General features: G+C 46.9%; 1 protein-coding gene across 20 annotated transcripts in view; it reads left to right on the top strand.

Moving 5' to 3' along the window:
* The window catches only part of UBE2H (ubiquitin conjugating enzyme E2 H), a 44,192-nt gene extending 25,305 nt beyond the window's left edge, over positions 1–18,887 (top strand). For all 20 annotated transcript variants that reach the window (NM_001030647.2, XM_046927783.1, XM_046928271.1 and 17 more), the window contains 4 exons: positions 6,619–6,658; positions 6,953–7,005; positions 9,661–9,789; positions 14,368–18,887. In NM_001030647.2, coding sequence (NP_001025818.1) covers positions 6,619–6,658; positions 6,953–7,005; positions 9,661–9,789; positions 14,368–14,492 — 347 coding nt within the window. In that variant the 3' untranslated portion in view covers positions 14,493–18,887. The remainder of the gene's footprint in view (positions 1–6,618; positions 6,659–6,952; positions 7,006–9,660; positions 9,790–14,367) is intronic.
* Positions 18,888–20,732: the final 1,845 nt, after the last annotated feature.

Below are 20,732 nucleotides of genomic sequence, written 5' to 3'. Positions count from 1 at the left end.
AGCAGGCTGCAGTCAAAACCCTTAACTCCACTTTCTTTGTTGTTAAATGCTTTGCTACAAGTCTACTGAGGATCATTTTTCTTTCTTCCTGTGTGTATTTCAAATCAAGCTTGTTGACATAACACAAAAACAAACTCTCTTCCCAGTACCCTGGGAAGCCAATGCAGCTAAACAAGGCTCTTGTGCATCTGTATTGCTTTTGATTTAGGCTTCAGTTATTGTTCTGAAGGAGGTAGGGTTGACCTTTTGGTGATTTAGCTCTAGGGTGTTGGGGTATGGAGGAGTTAAAGGCAACCTGGGCTGAGAGCTGGCCCAGCTGCATTGCATCCCTGCTCTTGAGTTGCTTTGTCCCTTCTAATGTCTTCCTTTTTTTAGCACAGCATCTTTCCATCCATTTCCTACCTCATTCTGGGCTCAGCAGACCCTCCAGCATTGCCTTCCAAGTCTCTGTTTGTACAGCTGAAAGCACTGCTCCCCTTGCTGAGCTGCCCAAAAGGCTGAATGCTGCTGCAGGGCTGCATCACTGGCACCCAGGAGAACATTGCTGGCTCCCTCCTGGGCATAGCAGTGTGCTGCTTAGGTTTCAGGTTGAATAAACAGTCGATGCTAGATTGAGGGCTGGCATAGAGCTCAGCTGCAAAGCAGAGGAGCTGGGGGAATGAGAGCGCTGGGACCCAGGGAAGCTCCCCACCAGCTGCAGGAAAAGGCTTGTTTTTCATTGTCTGATTCCTGTTTCAGCTGTTCCAGCCCAGCTTATCGGGGCAGCCAGAGCCAAGCAATGTCTCAGCCCCTTCCTCTGGGCCACTCTGATCTCTGCAGCACTGTTCCTGCAGGCAGACATGCAGTTTGGGCTGTGCAGATAACTCCAAGCAAGCCTCCAGCCTGCTGAATCCAATGTGAAACAAGCTCAGGAGTGAGACAAGGTCCTCTTCTCTCCCCATCAGCTCAGAGCAGTCCCAGGGAAAATGAGAATCCCAACCCAGATGTCCTCGAGCACTTTGAGCTCTGGATAACACAGGGTAGAAGTTGGTGGGGAGGAATCTGAAGGATTTCAGAGATAGTGGAGCCCCAGAGTGGACAGAAAGGTCACCTAAAGCACACGCATAGCTTGTCTGCAGCTTTTCTGTTCTCAGCACTGCAGAGATCCCACTGCAGTGATGACATACTGAGTTCAAACAGTCTGTGTAAGTCACTGGGATGTATGAGGAAAAAAAATCAGCTTCTGTTCCTTTAGTATGTTACACTTTTATGCTGAAGCTTAAAGTAGGAATACTGTTCTTGCAGCTTTCCTTGTTCTGTAGAGCTGTAGGCTAACATTTTCTTTCAGCCTCAGAAATACTAAATGCAATCTTGAACACAGCATTGGCTTTTGGCAGCAAATAGCACAATGGCTGGAAGCATATCCATGCATTCTAGAAAGCCACTTGTGAAAAATGACTGCTAATCATTGCTCTCTAATCTCTCCCAGTTGCTTTTATCCCAGCGTGGCTCTGGGTATGATGTAGGTGAAACCTTAGCCCAGCACAACTTTGTGTTCTCTTCCAACATGTGCTCAACAGAGCTGAACAAGAAGAGGTTCTTAAAGTGGATTTGGGGCTTGTGATGACACAGAGCTTTTCTTAAAACCTAAAAGAGCAGCGGTCCTCTTTGCCTTTGAGGATGCTCTGGTCTCTTGAAGGAGCCTTTGTCCACCTGTTGTATCTCTGCTCCCTCATCACATCTCCAGCTCCCATCTCTCATAGCATTTATTTCTGTCCTTCTCAGGTTGGTAATTATCACTGTGGCCAATTAAATGTTGCCACCTGAGGGACAGTACTCTCCTGACAGTGCACATAATGCATTTATAGAGCTTGGGACCTTGGGACCTATGTGAAAAGAGCAGTTCCTATGAGGGTTTCCAGACTGCAGCAGCTTTCTGGTTATTTCTGGTAGCACCTGTTCCTTGCTCAGGCCTTGAACTGTGCCATTCCATATTAACTTGGTGCTGGAGTCTTTTCCTAGCAAGAAAAGAGGAGAACAAGAGTGCACACCTACGTGGAACAGTGCTCTCACTCTAACTCTGGGCTTGAGTGCTCCTGTTGAGGTCAACACTGCTTACAGTCACCAAATCCACACCTTCAGAATTCCAACAGACCTCCTGAACTTGAGCAATGTGTTTGTTAAAGCAAAGCCAACCCCCTGGAAAATACCCAGTTGGTTTTTGGAACTGCTGAACGCTGCTCATAATGCTTTTGCCAGTTGATGTAAATATCCCTGCGTGCTTCTAAGGGCACAGAGTGCTCCCTTGTTCAATGTTTGCTTCCATTTTTGCATTCTGCCAGACAATATATTTTGAGTTGTTTCTCATTTCAGCTGGCACTGCTTCACTGCTTTCCTCTTCCCATTGGGGTTTGTTATCTTCAGGGGAACTCTCTGCCCACTCTGTTCCTGCTTTTCCGAAGGGGAATTGTGACATGGGAGCTCAGAGCAGTACTTCCAGTGCTTCCCAAGAGCACTTTGTATCCATTTTGCATGGTTTTAATCTGTCTGTATCCCTTCCAAGGGCTCTTTGGTACCACAGACACTGAAGGAAGAAGTGCAGGGTGTATGTCCTGCCCTGTTAGATACTCTGAGCAGTAATGGTGGGCACGTGGGAGCCTGACTTCTTACCTGGGTGTTTATTTTACTGCTAAAACCTGCAGAAAAAATTAAGCAGAAAGATCTGATTTCTTGGTAGTCAAATACCAAAGTTTGCGCACAGTGTGCTCAGAGACCTCAATTTCTCCAAGAACTACTTTCTATTTATGCACAGCTCTCATTTTTCTTCCATCTCTGCTCTCTGCAGGTATCTTTTCTTTGTGTTTTGCTTTTCTCCCCCAGCACTTTCCAAAACGAAATGCGCACACACACACACACTTCCATGTGTTTTGTGTATGTGTACATCTCTTGTGGCAGCCATACAGGAATGAGGCAGCACTCAGCTCCAGCCAGGATCTGCCACATCTCTCCTGGCCTGTGCTTAATTCTTCTTTTTAACTGCAGCTGCTATTTTTTTCCTTCCAGCTCCTCTCTGGATTGCCTTACATTTTGCTGCTCGGAATCTCATGAGTCACATCTTGCCCGTGACTGCTCCGAGCAGTGCATGTTGATCCCAGTTCTGACCTATAAGCGATGGGAAAACGTTTGTTCTCCCGAATGCACTTCTCTTTGTGCACAGGGAAAGATGAGACACCTGAAGGGAATCTGTATCCCCGTCTCCACTCCGCTCTGACGCACGCTGTGCACCCTCTGCAGGTTTCCAGCTACAGTCAGAGAATGGGAGCAGGCTGACAAAATGGGGGTAGGTGTTTTCAAGCCTGACTTGGCACAGATTCACCACCTTCTGTGCCAGTCTGGGCATCAGGTGACGGTGCACCTAAGCAATGAGGTGAATGGATTTGGGGCAATTGCTTTGTGCTAGTTTAGCTTAGGAACTGGTGCTTCTGCCTTTCTCCTTCCAAAAAGTGATTTGCACTGAGCAAAAAGGGCCCAGAGTTTACAGCTCTGACACCATTTCCAACACCTCCAGCTGTATTTTTCTGTCCTGATATTCCCCTCGTGAAGCTGCTGCCGAATTATTTATAGTATTGTTTTGAGAAGCTCCTAAAAGTTGAGTGCTGTAATATAAACTGTCCTTCTGTTAGCGAGCTGATGTTCCACAGCCCCTCCTGCCACTGCTTGATGAATGCCTCCGCAGTTGGTGCAGATTATATTTGACTCAGTGCTCTGCATGAGCTCCTAGCCTCCAAATTTGATTTAAAATACATATATATCCTTTCATTTGCTGGTGAGAAATCACCGATCTGAGAATACTGGACCACAGTGGGCAGATCTGGGATTACTAAACCATCAATCCCAGTCTTCAGGTGGAATGCAGGGAGCACTGGGGCACTTGCACTCTCGTTACCCCCTCCTCCGTCTCCTACCACAGTTCCTCAACCAAAAGCAGAGGAGAAGCCCAGCTCCTGACCTCCCTGTGCTCTACACAAGCTCTTCTGGTGATGAATTGGGGAAGACCTCTATGGTCTTCTCATAGAGGTCTTCCAAGTCTAACCATCAACCCCATCACCTCCATGTCCCTGAGTGCCGCAACTCCCCATTTCTTGAACCTCTGTAGGGATGGTGACTCCTCCACTTCCCTGGACAGTCTGTTCCAATGCCTGACCATTCTCAGAGAAGAAAATCTACATAGGTATGAACGTGCAGTCGCAGTTGTTCAAACAGGGAAATGCCCAACTTGCCGTACTGCATGAGCAAGGAGAGCCAACACACGGGTGAGCAGTGGTCATCCAAGGTCAGTGCAGGAGTTCAGTGGAAGAACTTCAGTTCCCACTGGAATAGATCCAGCTGTAGGGCTGTATGGAAGTTATGCATTGGCAGCACCAAGGGAAGGTGGACAGCCTGCCAACTAGCTGACTTTTTATGTACAAATACCCTTCTCTTCAATGACTTTGTCAACCCAAGGGCTGATTACTCCAGGGCTATTGCTGAGATATTGCTGTTCCTGAAGGTCAGCATCTGCATATTAATCCCAGCGTCTCCCAGCAGTGGAACAGATATGTCTCTTTCTGTTGCATAACCCCTTTGTAAATGTTTTTTTTTATTAATTTTTTTTTCCTCTTATCACCCAAAGGCTTTTTGTCAATACAGATTTCATGTGGTCTTGCTTTACCTTCAGATGCAATCCTGGATCCACGTGTCCATATAGAAAATGTGGGCTGCAGTCACTCTGCTGCTGGAATTCCACCCAAACACTGGACTTTAGGGCTGGATGGGACCTTGAAGAGCTGTGAGATATAGCAGCAGCCAAGGAAATGAGGAGTGCAGGGAGAGGATGTTTGTGCCCTTTCTTGATAAGCAACTATTTAACGTGAGCAGCTTGAGACCAAGGACAGTGTGAAGGAAGGGATTGTTCTTTGCCTGGATAAATGCAAACGTGGCAGACAAGAATTATGAATCTCTAGTGCAGGAGCTGCTTGATCTCATCTCTGGATATTGAGTCTGGCTTAAATACTGGAGCACGGATGCAGTCAAGCAAACCCATACAGGTTTTTGTGCAGCACAGCCAACTGCAGCTGACTGTGGAGGAAGATGCAGGGAAACAGCTGAGATCAGAAAACCCCCAGTGAGGAAAGGCAGCCTGTCCCTATCCGTTTGGTCCCCATCCCAGAAACCAGACCAGACAGCACTTATTTCAGCAGGTCTGCAGCGGTATCATCCTATTCTTGCTGCTTTGTGTCTTCTGCTGCTTTCTCTCTTGCTTTTTTCCAAAGCTATTATTTTTATCCCTAAAACAGCCAGGATTTAAGCGTTGGGATCACTGCTGGTTGCATCCTTCCTCTGTATGGCACAATGGATCCGTGACCCAATTTAAACCTGCGGGAGCCACCGGGGTGTAAATATTTGATGGAACTGCAATTTCCCTTTTTGAAATCTGCTTCAGTTTTTCAAGCTCAATCACGGAATGGTCCCAAAAGCCACTTGTTAACGTGGGGCTGCATTTCTTCTTGTAGGGATGGTTCTGCTTCCAGGCAGCGTTGTATTTATGCAAAACCCGAGCAGTAGGAGTAAACATGGAGTTATATTTGTGTCATAATACATGGAAGGAAAGGCAGTTAAATCCATATGTCAGCTCTTGCCCAGATGGGAGCCATGCTGTCACTCACTCACGATCACTATGCGAGTGATGCGTCAGGGCTAGACAGAGCCTGGGAGAAGGTATTGCTGCTCTGGAGAGAGGACTTTGATGTGTTCTGAGGAGCTTTGGGGTTGGATTGAGTCAGTATCCCAAAGTGATTCTGTAAAGCAGAAGCAGGTAGGGGCACGTTGTCTGTTTTCCAATGAGCCAACTGGAGAACCCGATTCTGTGTCCTGGCTCCTTGTCCCTTCTGCATGGGGATGCGTTCCTCACTGGGATTTTTTGGCTTCTTTCTATCAAAAGGGAAGAGTTTGGGAGCAAAGTTCTGCATCCACTCCCAGCCATTGGCTGAAATTCTTAACTTGGCTTTTGGGGTGGATGGGGATTGTTTTTATAGATGGACTCTACTTGTATATAGGCTGTAGTGCCAAGTGAAGCATGTAATAATCCCTGTGATCTCCTTGTTTTATAAGCTCTATTTTTAGGGAAAGGAGGTGCATTTTGGGGTCCTGTCTTTAACTCAAGGTTGAACTACAGGGCTGAAAGACGTGGGTTCATATCTGATAGCAGCAACCAGGGGTGTCTTAAAGCACGAGGCATCTTCTGCCATGATTTCATATCTGGAAGCCACAGGAATTATTTTTGACAACTTAATTTGCGAGTCAGAGCAAAGAAAGCACTATCAAATCATAACCTTAAGGAAAACGTTGAGCTTAAGATTTGTGCTGTGGTTCTGCTGTAATTTGGGGTTTGGGTGAAGTTCAGGGGAATGGCTGAGGACCCTGGGTTCAGGATGCTGCCTGCTTATGGTGAAGGTTACACGGCTATATACAGCAAAGTAGGGGTTCTCTGTGTTACTACTGAGCTGAGTCCTTGTTCAGTAGATTCCAGACTTCTCTTGGGTTTAAAAAGAAAAGCAGCTTTGGCTGTTTTCTGCTATTTACCAGTGTGTCTCTTTGCAGGATTCATGAATAAAATTTTCCATCCTAACATCGATGAAGCGTAAGTAAATCCCTCATACGTGTGGTTTTGCTCAGGATTTTGTCTAATTGTAACTGTGTCCATGGCTTGGCAGTAGTTTGCCAGTGAGTTCAGCCATGCTTTCATCTAATCTAACAGCCCAGAGTGCATCTTAAGTTAACTTCCTTACCATTAGCCACAGGGCAAGAGTAAATCATTCCTTATCTGAAAGAGTGGGGTGAAGGCAGGGCAAGGGAAGGGGGATAGATTATGTTAAATCTGCAGTGTGTTTCTGAGCATGCTTGTGTTTAATTCCATCTTTTCCATGTGTTTCAGGTCAGGAACTGTATGTCTAGATGTAATCAATCAAACTTGGACGGCTCTCTATGGTGAGTTTTGGCATTGCCCTGGAGCCAACCATGTGGGTGCCCTTCTGTAATGTGTTAACATAACACAGCTTGCTGGATACAGATGCTCTTAGGCCAACTCTTTTTAGTTAAATTTTAGACTCCTCGCTGAGCCAAGATCACATGAAAAGTAAGATTTCCCCGTGAAAACACTTCTGTAACCTGTTTTTGTGGCAGAGAGGCAAAAATATTTCATAAAATTTCATAAACTCCACAAAGGATCACTCAGTCCATTGCTTGGTGGTGTCTGGCAGCTGCACAATATCATCCAGCAGTGACTCAGCACTGAGGGAGAGGAGTGGCTGTATCTAAAGTGAAACCCAGTTCCAGCCATGTTTTGTGTGTCACTTGGACTGGTGTGCTTTGGGCACAAGGCTGTGATCCCCCTTGTGCTGACAGTGATACCATGTGGGTTGTGTTTGGCTATGACCCTCGTTTTTAGAGCCATTGAAAGGTTAGCTGGTAGCTGAAGATCCACTTAAACAGGATCTAGAGCAAGCTAAAGTTGTTAAAAAGAATATATCGTAGAATTGTTATGGTTGGAAAAGACCTCTTAAGATTCTAGTCCAGACATCAACCCATCACCACCGTGGCCAATCACAGAATCATTAAGGTTGGAAGAGACCACTAAAATCCCCAAGTCCAACCTAACCCATCCCCACCATGCCCACTAACAGTGCCCCAAGTGCCATCTCCTTGATCACCCCTGGGGACATTGGCTCTCCTACCTCTCTGGGCAGCCTGTTCCAATGCCTGACTTCTCTTTTGGACTGTGGACTTCTTCAGATGTTCCAGTTTTTGTGGAACAGTACTCAGGGAAATGTGTACTTCACATCTTTTCTCCTGTGAAAGCCTGACTTTACCTGTGTAAGTTGGAGCTTACAAGCAGTTGCTAGAGAGAAGAGCCTCTTCACCTTCCTCACAAGCATAGTTTGTAAGGAAATACTAAGCCTGGTCAGTCCTGGATGCAGAATTGTTATAGTAACTTGCTGAACTTTACTCCTAAACAGAACGCCCAAAGTCCTTGTGTTGTAGTTGCATGGCATACAGTTTGCATAGTTTTGCTATAAGAGATCAGCTCTGTGACCCAGTGGTGGTGTTAATGAAGGAGGAGATGTTGCTGCATCCAGGGACAGTGTGATGGGAGATGGAGGAAGGAAAGATGTGAGCAAACCAAGCCCTCTGCTGGGGAACAGCCTGTATGGTTCATTTAGCAGCAGAACCCACCTTAGTGCAACACGTGCTGCTGTTCTCCAGCCTTAATGCCACCTGCAGATCATGGGGATGGCTGAACAGAAGGAAATCACACTGGTGTAACTCTGGTTTTGTGTTCTGGCAGCCTGAGTTCTGCTTTGGGCCGCACATCTCAATAGCAGCCCTCTTCTGCAGCATGCTCATGCAGTCACAGTGGGGTTTCTGTGCTCTTTCCAAACAATTTCACAGGAAGGCTTTCTGTAAGAGGCTTCCTAATAAGTGCTGCTGTATTTTTATTGTTTCTGTTGCTCATAAAGGCAGAAAAAAATAACTTGGCGTTTTCTTTGCTTCTGATTTATTAATGTCAAAAAAAAAGTCCTCTGCATTTCTCTTTGTGATGCCAGAGTAAGGCAGCTTGAAAGTGTCAGGTTTGTATTTTGTGCAGAGCACCTTCCACAGCAGGTGGTCATGCTTGGCATTGGAAAGTGTACCTTCTGACAGTCCTCTTCCCTTGCTTTGCTGTAGGATGCCTTGAAGCTGCAGAGAGGATGCTGGGATGACTGCATTCACTCTGCTCCTTCAGTCAGGACACCCCCAGAGTCCATCCATCTCTTCAGTCTCAGGGTTTGCCTCCTTGCCTCCTTACGTTCCCGAATGTACCATCAAAGGGGAGAAATTGTACTTCCCAGTGCCTCTCAGCACAGCTGTGCTATTTGCAGTGAAGCCAGAGCGCTCCTGTGCTGGCAGAGGAAATGGGCCAGATAATTCAAGGAGGAACTAAGGTGGAAGAGACCCAGAATAGCTACCAACAAAGTCATGGGACCTCGTGGTCAGATTCCCTGTTGTTCCCTAATGAAGTATCAGGTTCTCAGTGCTATTGTTAGGCTTCCTGCATGCATTCAACCAGTCCTTGTTAAACCAACGCTGCTTTTGTCTGTTTGGAACAAGGAGGGACATCCCTGAGGTTTCTTTTAAAATAATGACAATTAAAAAAATCCCTGCAGTGGAAGAAACCCTCCAGGGTTCTGTTTGCTCAGCACACACAAGTTTAGTTGTCAAATGGCCATGTGTCATAGAATCCATAGAATCACCAAGGCTGGAAAAGACCTCCAAGATCAATCATCCAGTCCAGCCATCCACCTCTTCCTATGAGCACCATCAGCTGAAGCACTGACAGTGTTTTGGGTTCAAGGTATGGTGTTGGGATCATGAAACATAAACCAATGATTTTAGAAGAAGGCAGAAGCAGGAGAAGAACTCAGAGAGGTGGGGAAGAATAGTGCTGTTTGCTTTCCCCCCCCATGCAGTCCCCTTTAACTTCAGATTTTCAGTGCGTTTACCCTCAAAGCTTCATGCTGCTGTCTCAGTGCTGGTGCTTGCAGAGTGATGATTCAGACCAACTCTGGGTCTGTGGATGTGAACAGCTTTGTCTTTCCCTTGCAGATCTCACCAATATATTTGAATCGTTCCTGCCCCAGCTGCTGGCCTATCCTAACCCTATAGATCCTTTAAATGGTGACGCTGCAGCCATGTACCTCCACCGACCAGAAGAGTACAAACAGAAAATTAAAGGTAAGGGCATCAGTATTATTGTGATTCAGCCTAGGGGAACGAGGACTGTCTTTGCTGCAGATTTTTGTCAGTCCCCATTCGTTCCCATTACAGCAGCCTCATTTGTTTTAGAGGTCGGAGAAACAATTGGGAAGAAAAGATACGTGACTGAGGAAGGAACAAGGAAAAGTGCTCAGGTTGAGTGGAAATACCCATTTCATGATTACTGGACAGAAAATAGCTTGTTAGCAGTTCTGTACCATGACAGAGCAGGAATTTTCAGTAAATGCCAAGCAAATTCCTTGTTACCTCCTACTCCAGCTGAGGCTTAGTGCTCTATGCAGTTCAGAGAGTGCCATTAAAGAAAGCTGCAGACCAGTTACTAATGTTTGGAAGGATGTGATGGGATAGAGGTGGTCTTGAAGATCTCTCTGAAGACGAGGTAAAGAATTGGTGAGTTTGGTTTAGAGTGCTGAGTGGGGCTGTAAGCTCTGACGTGTCAAGGGTGCCTTCAGAGAATAAAGGAGTGATTTATCCTGTAATCACCATGAACAGGATGTGGTTGCAGGCTTGTAGCTCAGCTAGGGGAGCCTAGGCTGGACATTAACAGTGGCTGGTGGGGGTGGGTGAGCCCTGGCACAGCCTGTGAGGGTGCTGTTGTGTCTGCTCGCGGAAGGGTTGGAAGGACAGATGAGACAAGTCAGAAATAATTAGCCAACAGCTCCCTGGGATCAGCTGCATGGAGACAGGAGCAGAGGCAATGGGCCCATGGCAAAAGCCATGCCCTTATATACTTGATCCAGTGGACGCAGTCAGCATTTAACCCACTCTTTGGCCCAGATTGCATCTTCAGTTTTTTAATAGAGGCTTTGACCACCTGGGTGGTTTGGAGTTACTGAATAACCATCAGACTTGTTCATCCAGGGAGCCCTGCTGGGGAGGTTTGCAGGTCCTGCTCAGCAAGGAGAGCCTCCACGAGCAGCTCCTTGTAACCATCCTCCCACATGAGATGGGGCAGCAGCGTTGTGAAATCCCTGCTGTTCAGGGAGTGCAGGTAGCCCAGAAAGAGGTGGGGTTTGGTGCTGGAGTCCTTTCATCACTTGTGCCACGTCACTGCAGAGCAGTTAAACCTCGACTCACTGTGTTGTGATGCCACATGACTCCAAGGGTGGAACTACAAATGAGGTCAAGCCAAGCTTGATTTAAATACTGAGTTATTTGGCACACTGTTTGATTCCTCCGACAGCTGCATGACAGGACAGTAAGAACTGCTCTGCAGATCTGCCCTGTTTGGTATCCTGGAGCCCATTGCTGCTGCTGCTTAGGAAACAAGCTTCCAGGCAGAATGGTTTGTCAGATGAAATCTCCAAGGCCAGCATGAAGGGACACTTTGGGTGTCCTCTGTGCTTTAATGAACCAAGGGGGAGAAAAAAGACAGATGCACCCTGGAAAAGGCAGAGAGACTGATGCTAACCAACAGCGGGTGCTTCAGGGAAGAGCTGAGGGCATCCCTGAGGGAGACTAAATGGGAGAGGCTGCCCCCTTGTTTCCATCTTAGCAGTCAGATACTATGAAGATGATCTGGGAGGAGGTTTAAGTGCTTAAAATGTGTCTCATGTTCCTTGTACCCAAGTGTCCTGTCTCGTTCCAGGCTTGCGTGACAAGTATAGGATAGAGCTAAATATTGTCATTCCTGATATTGCAGCATTTTTAAAAATAGCCTTGGACACGTTAAAGCTGAGGCAGTGGATTGTAACAGCTTCTCTGCTCTGGGCTCAGGATCTGCAAATATATAATTTATTGCTTTTTTTCCTTCATTTTTTAGTTATAGGCACATAGAGCAGTTGCTTGATGTGGCAGTGAAGAGACAGGCTTTTGGAGTTAATGTTGCAGAAGGGTTTTTGGCTGCTGTGAGACCCAAATAAGTAAAAATTTATCATGGAATTTGTAAATATCTGTTAGTATTACTGATACAGAGGCAGAAAAGGTGGTGCTTAGTATTAGGTCCTTCTTGTCCATCAAGGAACGGAGTAACACAGAACCAAGTTCTCCTTTAAGATCTCTTTTCTTGGTGGTCCTAAGCAGGATGGCTTGCCAAATGATGTGCCTGGGGATACCCAGACCCACTGGATTTGGGGTCACCTGAAGTTTCTAGTAAGGGTGTAACCCTTGTAACAGTAAAGGAACTAATACAAATAGTAAAGGAACTTGGCTTCCCTTTACTGGATTGTGCAAGAAATAGCATCTTATCTGGGTAAATAACTCTTTTCTAGGGAAAATCAGTTTCTGGAAAGTCACAGGGAGGAGGGAGTCCCAGCAGGGGAATGTGTCCTGTTGGCATCATCCCATCTTATTTCTGCTGGTTGCCTGTTGGCCACCCACCTTCCCATGTAGATGTCTGATTTTGTGTTCCCCTTCAGCTAGTTCTTCTCATCTTTGGGTTTAATTAGGTCTGCCACACCGTTTGCTTTCACTTTGCAGCATCCATCTTTTGGCAGGGATCTCTGCCCCTGTCTTGGCTCTCTGCTACAGGTAGGAGACATCAGGGACCATGATAACACATGCAAGCACCTTTTCAGAAGGGGAATTTCAGTGCCCAGGGCCTGAGGACAGAGCACAAGACTGCTTTCCTGTCCACGTTGTGTGCACTAAGAGCTTTCCAGTGGTCTGTGTGATTCTCTGCATTGCGTGGTGAGCCCTCAAGAGCTCCCTGTTTGCATAGCTGCCTTTAATATTTTATCAGTCCTTACAGGTTTTTTGTAAAACAGATTGGGATAGCTCCTCCTGTCGCTGGAGCAAGTAGGTTAATAATGTATATTAAACAGTTAGACCGAAACCACGTGCATCACTGGATGGAGATGCTTGGAAGCACCTTTCAGCCAGCTCTCCTGCACAGCTTTCCCGTGGCAGAGCAGCTCTGCCAGGGCCACAGTTGCTCCACGAGGTGTTTGTCTTCAAGTTCTGTTCCCTGGGAGGAATTAATATACAATTTGGAAGGCTGCAAGGCTGGGATTGGTGTGCGCAATGCACTTTTCCTTGCAGGCACTCATCTTTGAGTGCAAGAGGATGATGATATTCCCCTCCGCTGTTTAGTGTTGCTATTTGAAGGTGAGTTTGTTGCATTTTAGTAGCTTAGAGAAAACAACTTCACAGCTGAAACTCCCCAGGAACAGCATGAGAACGGCTCGTCTCCTACCTGCAGAGCAATGTGGAGGATGTGCTGTTGGGATACTGCTGTTTCAGCACTTGTCCATACTCTGAAGCTGCTTTTTCAGCATGCATGCACGTAACAAATAGATTTTTCTCTGCTGGAGATGTCCTCAGCACACAGGTCTTCAGATCCTCCTTGAATCCCAGAGGGGATGTTGCAGAAGCAGTTTCCAGACTCAATCTGTCTGGTCCCACTTCGTTTGTTACCTTTCTGTTCCATCTTTCCGTGTGGAAAAGCAGCACGAGCCACAGTTGGCAGTGGTGATTCTACCTGCCTGCAGGAATCCCAGTTAAACCAGTTTCTCTGCTTTCTGCATGGCTTTCTGCTGGCTCCTGGCTGCAGTTCATGGATCTGGGTGCCTGGAGCCGGTGTGGTTTGAAGCCTGCTGTGACAGACATGGTTTCTTTTGTTGACCTGCAGTGCTCTGGGCTCCCTGCAGCTCCTCCTTGACTAATCCTACAGCTGATGTGAAACTGGCTGCAGGAGATGAGCTTGGAGATCAGAGACAGCTCTGCTTAGGCACAGTCTCTCCCCAACTTGGATTGGGAAGGGACTCCAGCTGCATTGGTGTGCCCCAATGTGCCCCAGTATACAAACAGTCCTATGGAGAGCCCCCTTTTTTTCCTGCCAGGGGAAAAACTCAATTTAAACTCTCAGATAATATTTTTTTTTAAGCTCAGGCAATGTAATATCACAGCTTTGGTTGGAAGGAACCTTAAGGATCGTAGAATGTTTGAATGGGTTTGGTTGGAAGGGTCCTTAAAGATCACAAGGCCATAGGATAGGTTAGGTTGGAAGGATCCTTAAAGATCATAGAGCCATAGGGTAGGTTAAGTTGGAAGGGTCCTTAAAGATCATAGAGCCGTAGGATGGACTATATTTGAAGGGTCCTTAAAGATCACGGGATGGGTTGGGTTGGAAGGGACCTTAAGCATCACAGAGTCATAGAATGGTTCAATTGGAAGGGCATCCACAACTTACAGAACAGTGGCAATGGCTTGATGGCGTTCAAGCTTGTTCTCCAGGTCAACACAGAATCTCTCATTTTTAGCAGTAAGTGGAATGTGAGCTAAACCATCCAAGGGGAGGATTTAGGTTGTTTCTACCCGTGAGTGTGTGCCGGTGATGTAGGAGCACAGAGGTTGCATGTGTTGTCACACTCATCCCTGAGCATTTTCACACCTCGTTGCTGGGCAGTGCTGCCTTGGGTCAGAGGAATCTGGTAACCCTGTGATCAGTGCTAATAATCTGTACTGCTGTAGATTACCCGACGATAACTGCTATACTTTGAGATTGACCAAACACAGCGTTGCCCGCTCGGTCTTAAGCCATCCTCTAACTGTTGAATACATGCTGCTTATGCTTCTTTTCTTTTCTGTCACACACAGAATACATTCAGAAATATGCAACAGAAGAAGCACTAAAAGAGCAGGAAGAAGGCACCGGGGATAGCTCGTCCGAGAGCTCCATGTCCGACTTCTCGGAAGACGAGGCTCAGGATATGGAGTTGTAGTAGAAGAGGCAACCTGCTTTTCAGAGAGACTCTAATTTCCTAACCATGAGAAGCAGACTATAATATTCATATTTAAACAAAGCAATTTTTTTTATTACTAAACAAGGTTTTTATGAATAATAGCATTGATATATATATATATATATCACCCTTTAGATCTTGATTTTTCTTGGTCATTTCTCAACCCGAGGTGCATAGCATATTCCCACATTCCATTTTGGTAGCAATATGCAGCCCAAATGCATGCATTCAGATTCCATTTGGCCAAGTCAACTTGTGTGCTACTGAACTGTCAGCTCAAACAGCTGCCCTGGTAGGTAGGGAGTTAGCAAAGATGTTTGCTTTCCGATCGATGTTTCCAAAGACACCACCTTGGATGCTCACATGGAACAGCATTTTCTCTTAAGATAAATCTGAGGGATGTGCTATTAACTGCCTAGATCAGACAGTGGAATGAAAGGTGCTCCTTCAGGTCAACCTCGCTGATGGTATTTGATGCGGAGTCACATTTAAAACGTTCAATAGAACCAGCACAAATGCATGGAGCTATTCAGAGCCTTGAAGCTTAAGAGTTTAGACTTGGATTTTAAGTCCGTTTTTTATATGTGGACTCCTGCCTGCCCTTCTGAACCGTAGGGACTGACAACCACTGGTCCATCCATCCGCTTTTGGGACTTTTGGAAGCCTTCATCTGGATGTTACTCTTTTGGTCTGGATTACGAGCTGTTCCCTCGCTGGGAGGAATTAAAACACAAACGATGCTCTTTGGTTTAGCTGGAGCCCACGTGAAGCCCGACTCTTACTTTGTCATCGTTTTGAAACTGCTGCCCTTTCGTGGCTCCAAGCTCGCTTTTTTTTCCTCTTGCTTGAAGTATGGTTGAACACCTCACAAACACCTCCACCTCCTGGGAGGGCTCTCTGACCAGATGGATGAGCCGTGCTGAGAGCTTTGGAGCCGCGGAGGTCGGCCCCATTGGCTGTAGTCCACCAATCCATCGGCACCCATTCTATTTTCCTTTTCTCCCCCTTCTGCACCAGCTTGGTAGCCATCTGCTTGTGTGTGTACAACAGGATTAAAATTTCTTAAAGTTAACAAAGAATGTGATCTAGGAAAAAAGAAAATGAGATGAATAATAAAAAAAAAAAAAAAAGAAAGCCTAAAAAAGCACCAATTGAGGAAGCAAGTGAATCTGCTCTTTTTTTTTTTTCCCTGATTTTTTTTTTTTCTTTAAGGAATGAAATATTTGATTTCCTTGGGTGTTTTTCAGCAAGCTGAGATTTGTGTTTGTTTGTTTTAATGCTACGAAACGGAGCAAATGTCTACCTGGGATGCTGGTATACTTGAATTTGGATAATTGTGGCGTTGGAGATCGGAGTGGAGATGGATATTAAACCTGAACGTGACCTGCTGTATTTTGGGGGGCGGGGGGGGGGATTTCTGAGGGGTTTGGTGAGCAGCTTATGGGGTGGTGCGTGGGAACTGATCCGCCCCTGCGCTGCTCTGAATGTCGGATCGGTACATTTGGGTTTTCCCAGAAATGTTTTTTTTTTCCTTTAGGGACGCCACCGAGTTCTGAGTCAGCGGGGTTGGAAGGTTACAATCCTATTTCTAATTCATAAAGCACAATCAGTTCATTTCGTTTTGGAGGAGACTTAAAAAAAAAAGAAAACAAAGAGAGAGAAGAACTCATAAAGTATCATTTTGCTTTAGCATGATTTTCCTTAATAAAAAATATACAGAGAATTTCATTTATGTTAATTACGGGCATGAAGCAAAGGGTTTTTTTTTCCTCTTTTTTTTTTTTTTTCCCCTTGCCCCCCACCCTCTTTTCTTTTAAATCAGTAATGTAGGGCTGTGGCTAGTGACTGTGCTGAAGTTCTCTATCTAGCATTTGTGGCTTGTTGGAAGGGTAATATTAACTATTTAACATGTAATGGTGTACTTAACTCTTATCTAGCACGCTGTTTTCTCATTATTTGGGGCGGGAGGGGCCACATTTGCTGGCACTGTTTACCTTGCTTACCTGCTGACCTAGCAGTTTGCTTGTGCTATAACCTTTACTGTAGGTGCTACTTAGGAGTAGAGTAAGTGCTGGGTGGTGATATCAGTTTAAAAGAAGAAAAAAAAAAAAAAAGAAAAACACAATAAAAATTTGTATTTTTTCAATATTGTATAAAAATAGTGTTCTAATTACCTCACCCCCTTTCTTTTTGCAGGTTAACCCCATCACTCCATCCCTCCCACCTTTGTTTTGATGCATCACACTCGCACGTTCTCCCCTCGGTTTGTGAAATCAGTGCTCTGCAAAGCAGAGGTTCCCCAAAAATCCATGCTTGGTGCTGCCCTGACCCTGCTCAGGGCTCCTGGCACTGCTTTTCTTTCCTCCCCATCTTCTCCTGTGTCATTTTTCACCTCTTTTTCCAAGTCTTCCTCCTGAAAGAAACCTCCCTTCACCCCCACCCAATAGCTTGTAAATAAAACCACGTGTGTAGACTGGAAGGAAAAGGTGGAGCCTTATTGAAGCATGGTAGCTCTTTTTTCATCTTGAGGGTGTTTGGGTTTTTTTTTTCTTTACATTATTAGCATCCATAAAACAGTATTGTCATTGCCTTGTGCTCTCTTGCAGTGATGGGAGCCTCAGCCAGCCCTACCCGTACCCCCGTGTCCCTGCTCTTGAATGAGCTCCCCCATCCCAAACCTTGGTGCTGAATTGGAAACAGGCTTTGCCTTCTGCTCCCATCAATTCCCCTTTTGGCTGTTGAGGATTTTGCTTCTCCATGGTGCGTGAGCCACCAGCAAGGTCATTGGAAGCTCCTTGGTGTCCTTGACAGTGCACCGTGGGGTCAGTGGAGCACGTTCCCCACAGGCTTTTTTTCCTCCATCCCATTGGTCATTGGAAGTTTCTTGCTGTCATCAACACTGTCCCTTGGGGTCAGTGGGACACGTTCCTCGATGGCTTTGTTCCTCCATCTTGTAGCTTTGGTCATTAGAAACCCTTTAATACTATCAATGCTATGCTATGGGATCAATGGAGTGTGTACCCCAATGGCTTTTTTCCTCCATCCCCTAGCTTTGGTCATTGGAAGCTCCTCAGTGTCAACGGGATGTGTTCTCCAGTGGCTTTGTTCTCTAATCCCATAGTTTTGGTTATTGGAAGCTCCTTGGTGTCATTGGCACTGCTATGGGATCAATGGGATGCGTAGCCCAGTGTCTTTTTTCTTGCATCCTACTGGTCATTGGAAGCTCCTTGATGTCATCAACACTGTGCCATGGGGTCAGTGGAACATGTTCCCCTATGGCTTTGTTCCTCCATCCCATGGATCTGGTTTTTGGAAACTCCTTGGTGTGTATGGCACACATTCCCCAGTGACTTTCTTCCTCCATCCTATTGCTCACTGGAAGCTCCTTGGTGTCATCAGCACCTTCCCTTGGGGTCAGTGGCTTTGTTTCCTCAATGGCTTTGTTCCTCCATCCTATAGCTTTGGTCATTGGAAACTCCTCAGTGTCAATGGGATGTGTTCCCCAATGGCTTTTGTTCCTCCATCCTATAGCTTTGGTCACTGGAAACTCCTCAGTGTCAATGGGATGTGTTCCCCAAGGGCTTTGTTCCTCCATCCTATAGCTTTGGTCACTGGAAACTCCTCAGTGTCAATGGGATGTGTTCCCCAAGGGCTTTGTTCCTCCATCCTATAGCTTTGGTCATTGGAAACTCCTCAGTGTCAATGGGATGTGTTCCCCAATGGCTTTTGTTCCTCCATCCTATAGCTTTGGTCACTGGAAACTCCTCAGTGTCAATGGGATGTGTTCCCCAAGGGCTTTGTTCCTCCATCCTATAGCTTTGGTCATTGGAAACTCCTCAATGCCAACGGGATGTGTTCCGCAATGGCTTTGTTCCTCCATCTCATGGCTTTGCTTTGCAGGCAGCATGGAGCAGAGCTCTGCCATCAGCTCAGTACCACTCAACCTCGATTGGGACGAGCACATGCCCCACATCCAAGGCTCTTCTTCCCATCCTAGGAAGGCTCAGAGGTGTTCCACCGCCTTTTTTCTTCCTTTTTGCTCGCCCCAAGTTCTACTGGCACTTTCGCAGGGGTGTTCGCAGCGTGAGAAATGGCCATTATTTTACTGACTGTATTTGGTACCTATCGTGTGATACTTGAAGAGATCGGGGCGTTTTGCCCTCCATAAGAGTCTAAACTCTTTATTTTCATTTCCCCCCTCCCTCCCTTTCCCCCCCCCCCCCCCCCTTTTTTTTTCTTGCGTTGTGATGTAGTGGGCACATCTGCCCCCGCTGACAAAATGCCTCTTCTCTAAGAGTATAACCTCTCCGGTAGTTGTGTATAATGACAGAACTGTAAACTTTTTTTAAAATAAAAATATGTATATACCTCAAAGGCTGCCTGATGCTTGAGCTTCATGCAGGAAGAAGGGGTCCTCTGCCCCGCGCCATTGGCTCTGTGGGATTTACGGCACCCATGGGGCATTTTTTGGGTTGGGGATGAGCTGAGCTCTTGACTGATGGAGGCCAACCCTACATTGGCTGAAAATGGGGCTGCGTGGGGTTGGATGCTGAGCACACACCTGTTTTCTGTGGGATCATTAGGTTTGGAAAAGACCTCTGTGGTGGCCAACCATCAACCCATCACCGCCATGCTTGCTTGTGGCGTCGTTAAGGTAGGAAAAGACTGCTGAGATCATGAAGTCCAACCATTAACCCCAATCATCTAGTCCAGTCTTCAACCCATCACCAACCCCTATGCCCACTACACCACGTCCCTAAATCCCATGTGTGATGTGTTGGATGGAGACTGGGATGTAGGATGATGCACACAGGGATGTGAGCTCCCCAGCGTTGGTGTTCTGTGGGGCAGGACAAGGGGAAGGGGCTGCAGCCCATTGTTGGGCCGTGGTCTCACGTGTGGCCTGTCCCCCTCGCCCCCATCCTGGCTTAATTTGCAGCTGAGGTCCCACATTTGCTGGAACTCCCCAAAATCCTTTGGGTTTTTTTGTTTTTTTTTTTCTGGTCGCTTTAAGGTTAGGGTGGCAGATCCGTGTCGTGCCAGTGCCACCTGCTGCCAGCACCCAGCCTGACACCCTCTGCCACCTTCGGCCCCATAGGTGGCAGTGGGACATCCCACCCCCACTGCCACCAATTGGAGCCACCAGCCCTGCAGGCTTTGTTCCTTTTGCCCTAGAGAGGGCAAAAGCAGGGAGCTCCTTATTCCCTCTGTCTGCCCCCTCCTCCCATCATGGGTCTTTTAGGGACAGCTGGGGAGGGTGACACTGTCCCCTCTGCCCAGCAGGTGGCCCCCGAACCACACCAGTCTCTTCCCACTCTGTCCAGTACGGGGCAGATGGGTTTGGGGGCATTATGCTGGGTGGTCGTGGGCACCCTGTCCCACTTGTGTCCATGCTGAAGGGCATCAAAAGGCAAAACGTAATGAGCATGGACTCCCATAGGGCCGTGCGTGTCATCCACATGCAGCTTTGGGTGCTGTCCCTATGGAGCTTTGGGTACCAACCCCATGGGGTGTTGGTTCTTCCTCCATGAAGACCTGGGTGCCATCCCCATGGGGCTTTGGAGGGTCTTTTCCATTCAGGGGCTCTGAATAACATCCCCATGGGGTTTTGGGTGCCTCTTCCATGGAGTTTCCAGCTGCCATCCCCATGGGGCTTTAGAGGTCTTCATGAAGCTCCAGGTGTTACACCCATGGGGTTTTGGTTGTCTTCTCCATGGAGCTTTGAGTGCCATGCCCATGGGGGCTTGGGGTATCTTCTGTTTGGCTCCGGATGCCATCTCCATGGGGTTTTGGTTGCCTTCTCCACGGAGCTTTGGGTGCCATGCCCATGGGGGTTTGGGGTGTCTTCTATTTGGCTCTGGATGTCATCTCCATGGGGTTTTGGGTCACTTCTCTATGGAGCTTTGGGTGCCAGCACCATGGAGTCTGGGGTTTTTTCCCTATGGAACTCTGGGTGCCATCTCCATGGGGTTTCAGGTGTCTTTTCTATGGAGGCTTCGGGTGCCATTTCACAGCACTTTGGAAGCTTTCCCCATATAATGTGGATTTTGTCCCAATGGGTCTGTAGGTACCATCCCCATGTGACACGTGCCCCATCCCAGTGGGTCTCTGGGTACCATTCCTCCACACTTTGTCCTGATGTCACAGCAGATTCTGGGACCTCACACCTCCACGAGCACCCAGAAACTCTCCCCATCCCAAAAGCACCCGAAGGACCTC

This window comes from Gallus gallus, chromosome 1 (assembly GCF_016699485.2).
Source record: "Gallus gallus isolate bGalGal1 chromosome 1, bGalGal1.mat.broiler.GRCg7b, whole genome shotgun sequence".
NCBI lineage: Eukaryota > Metazoa > Chordata > Aves > Galliformes > Phasianidae > Gallus > Gallus gallus.
The sequence above is the reverse complement of the archived record's forward strand: the minus strand, read 5'-3'. Positions and strand labels throughout refer to the sequence as shown.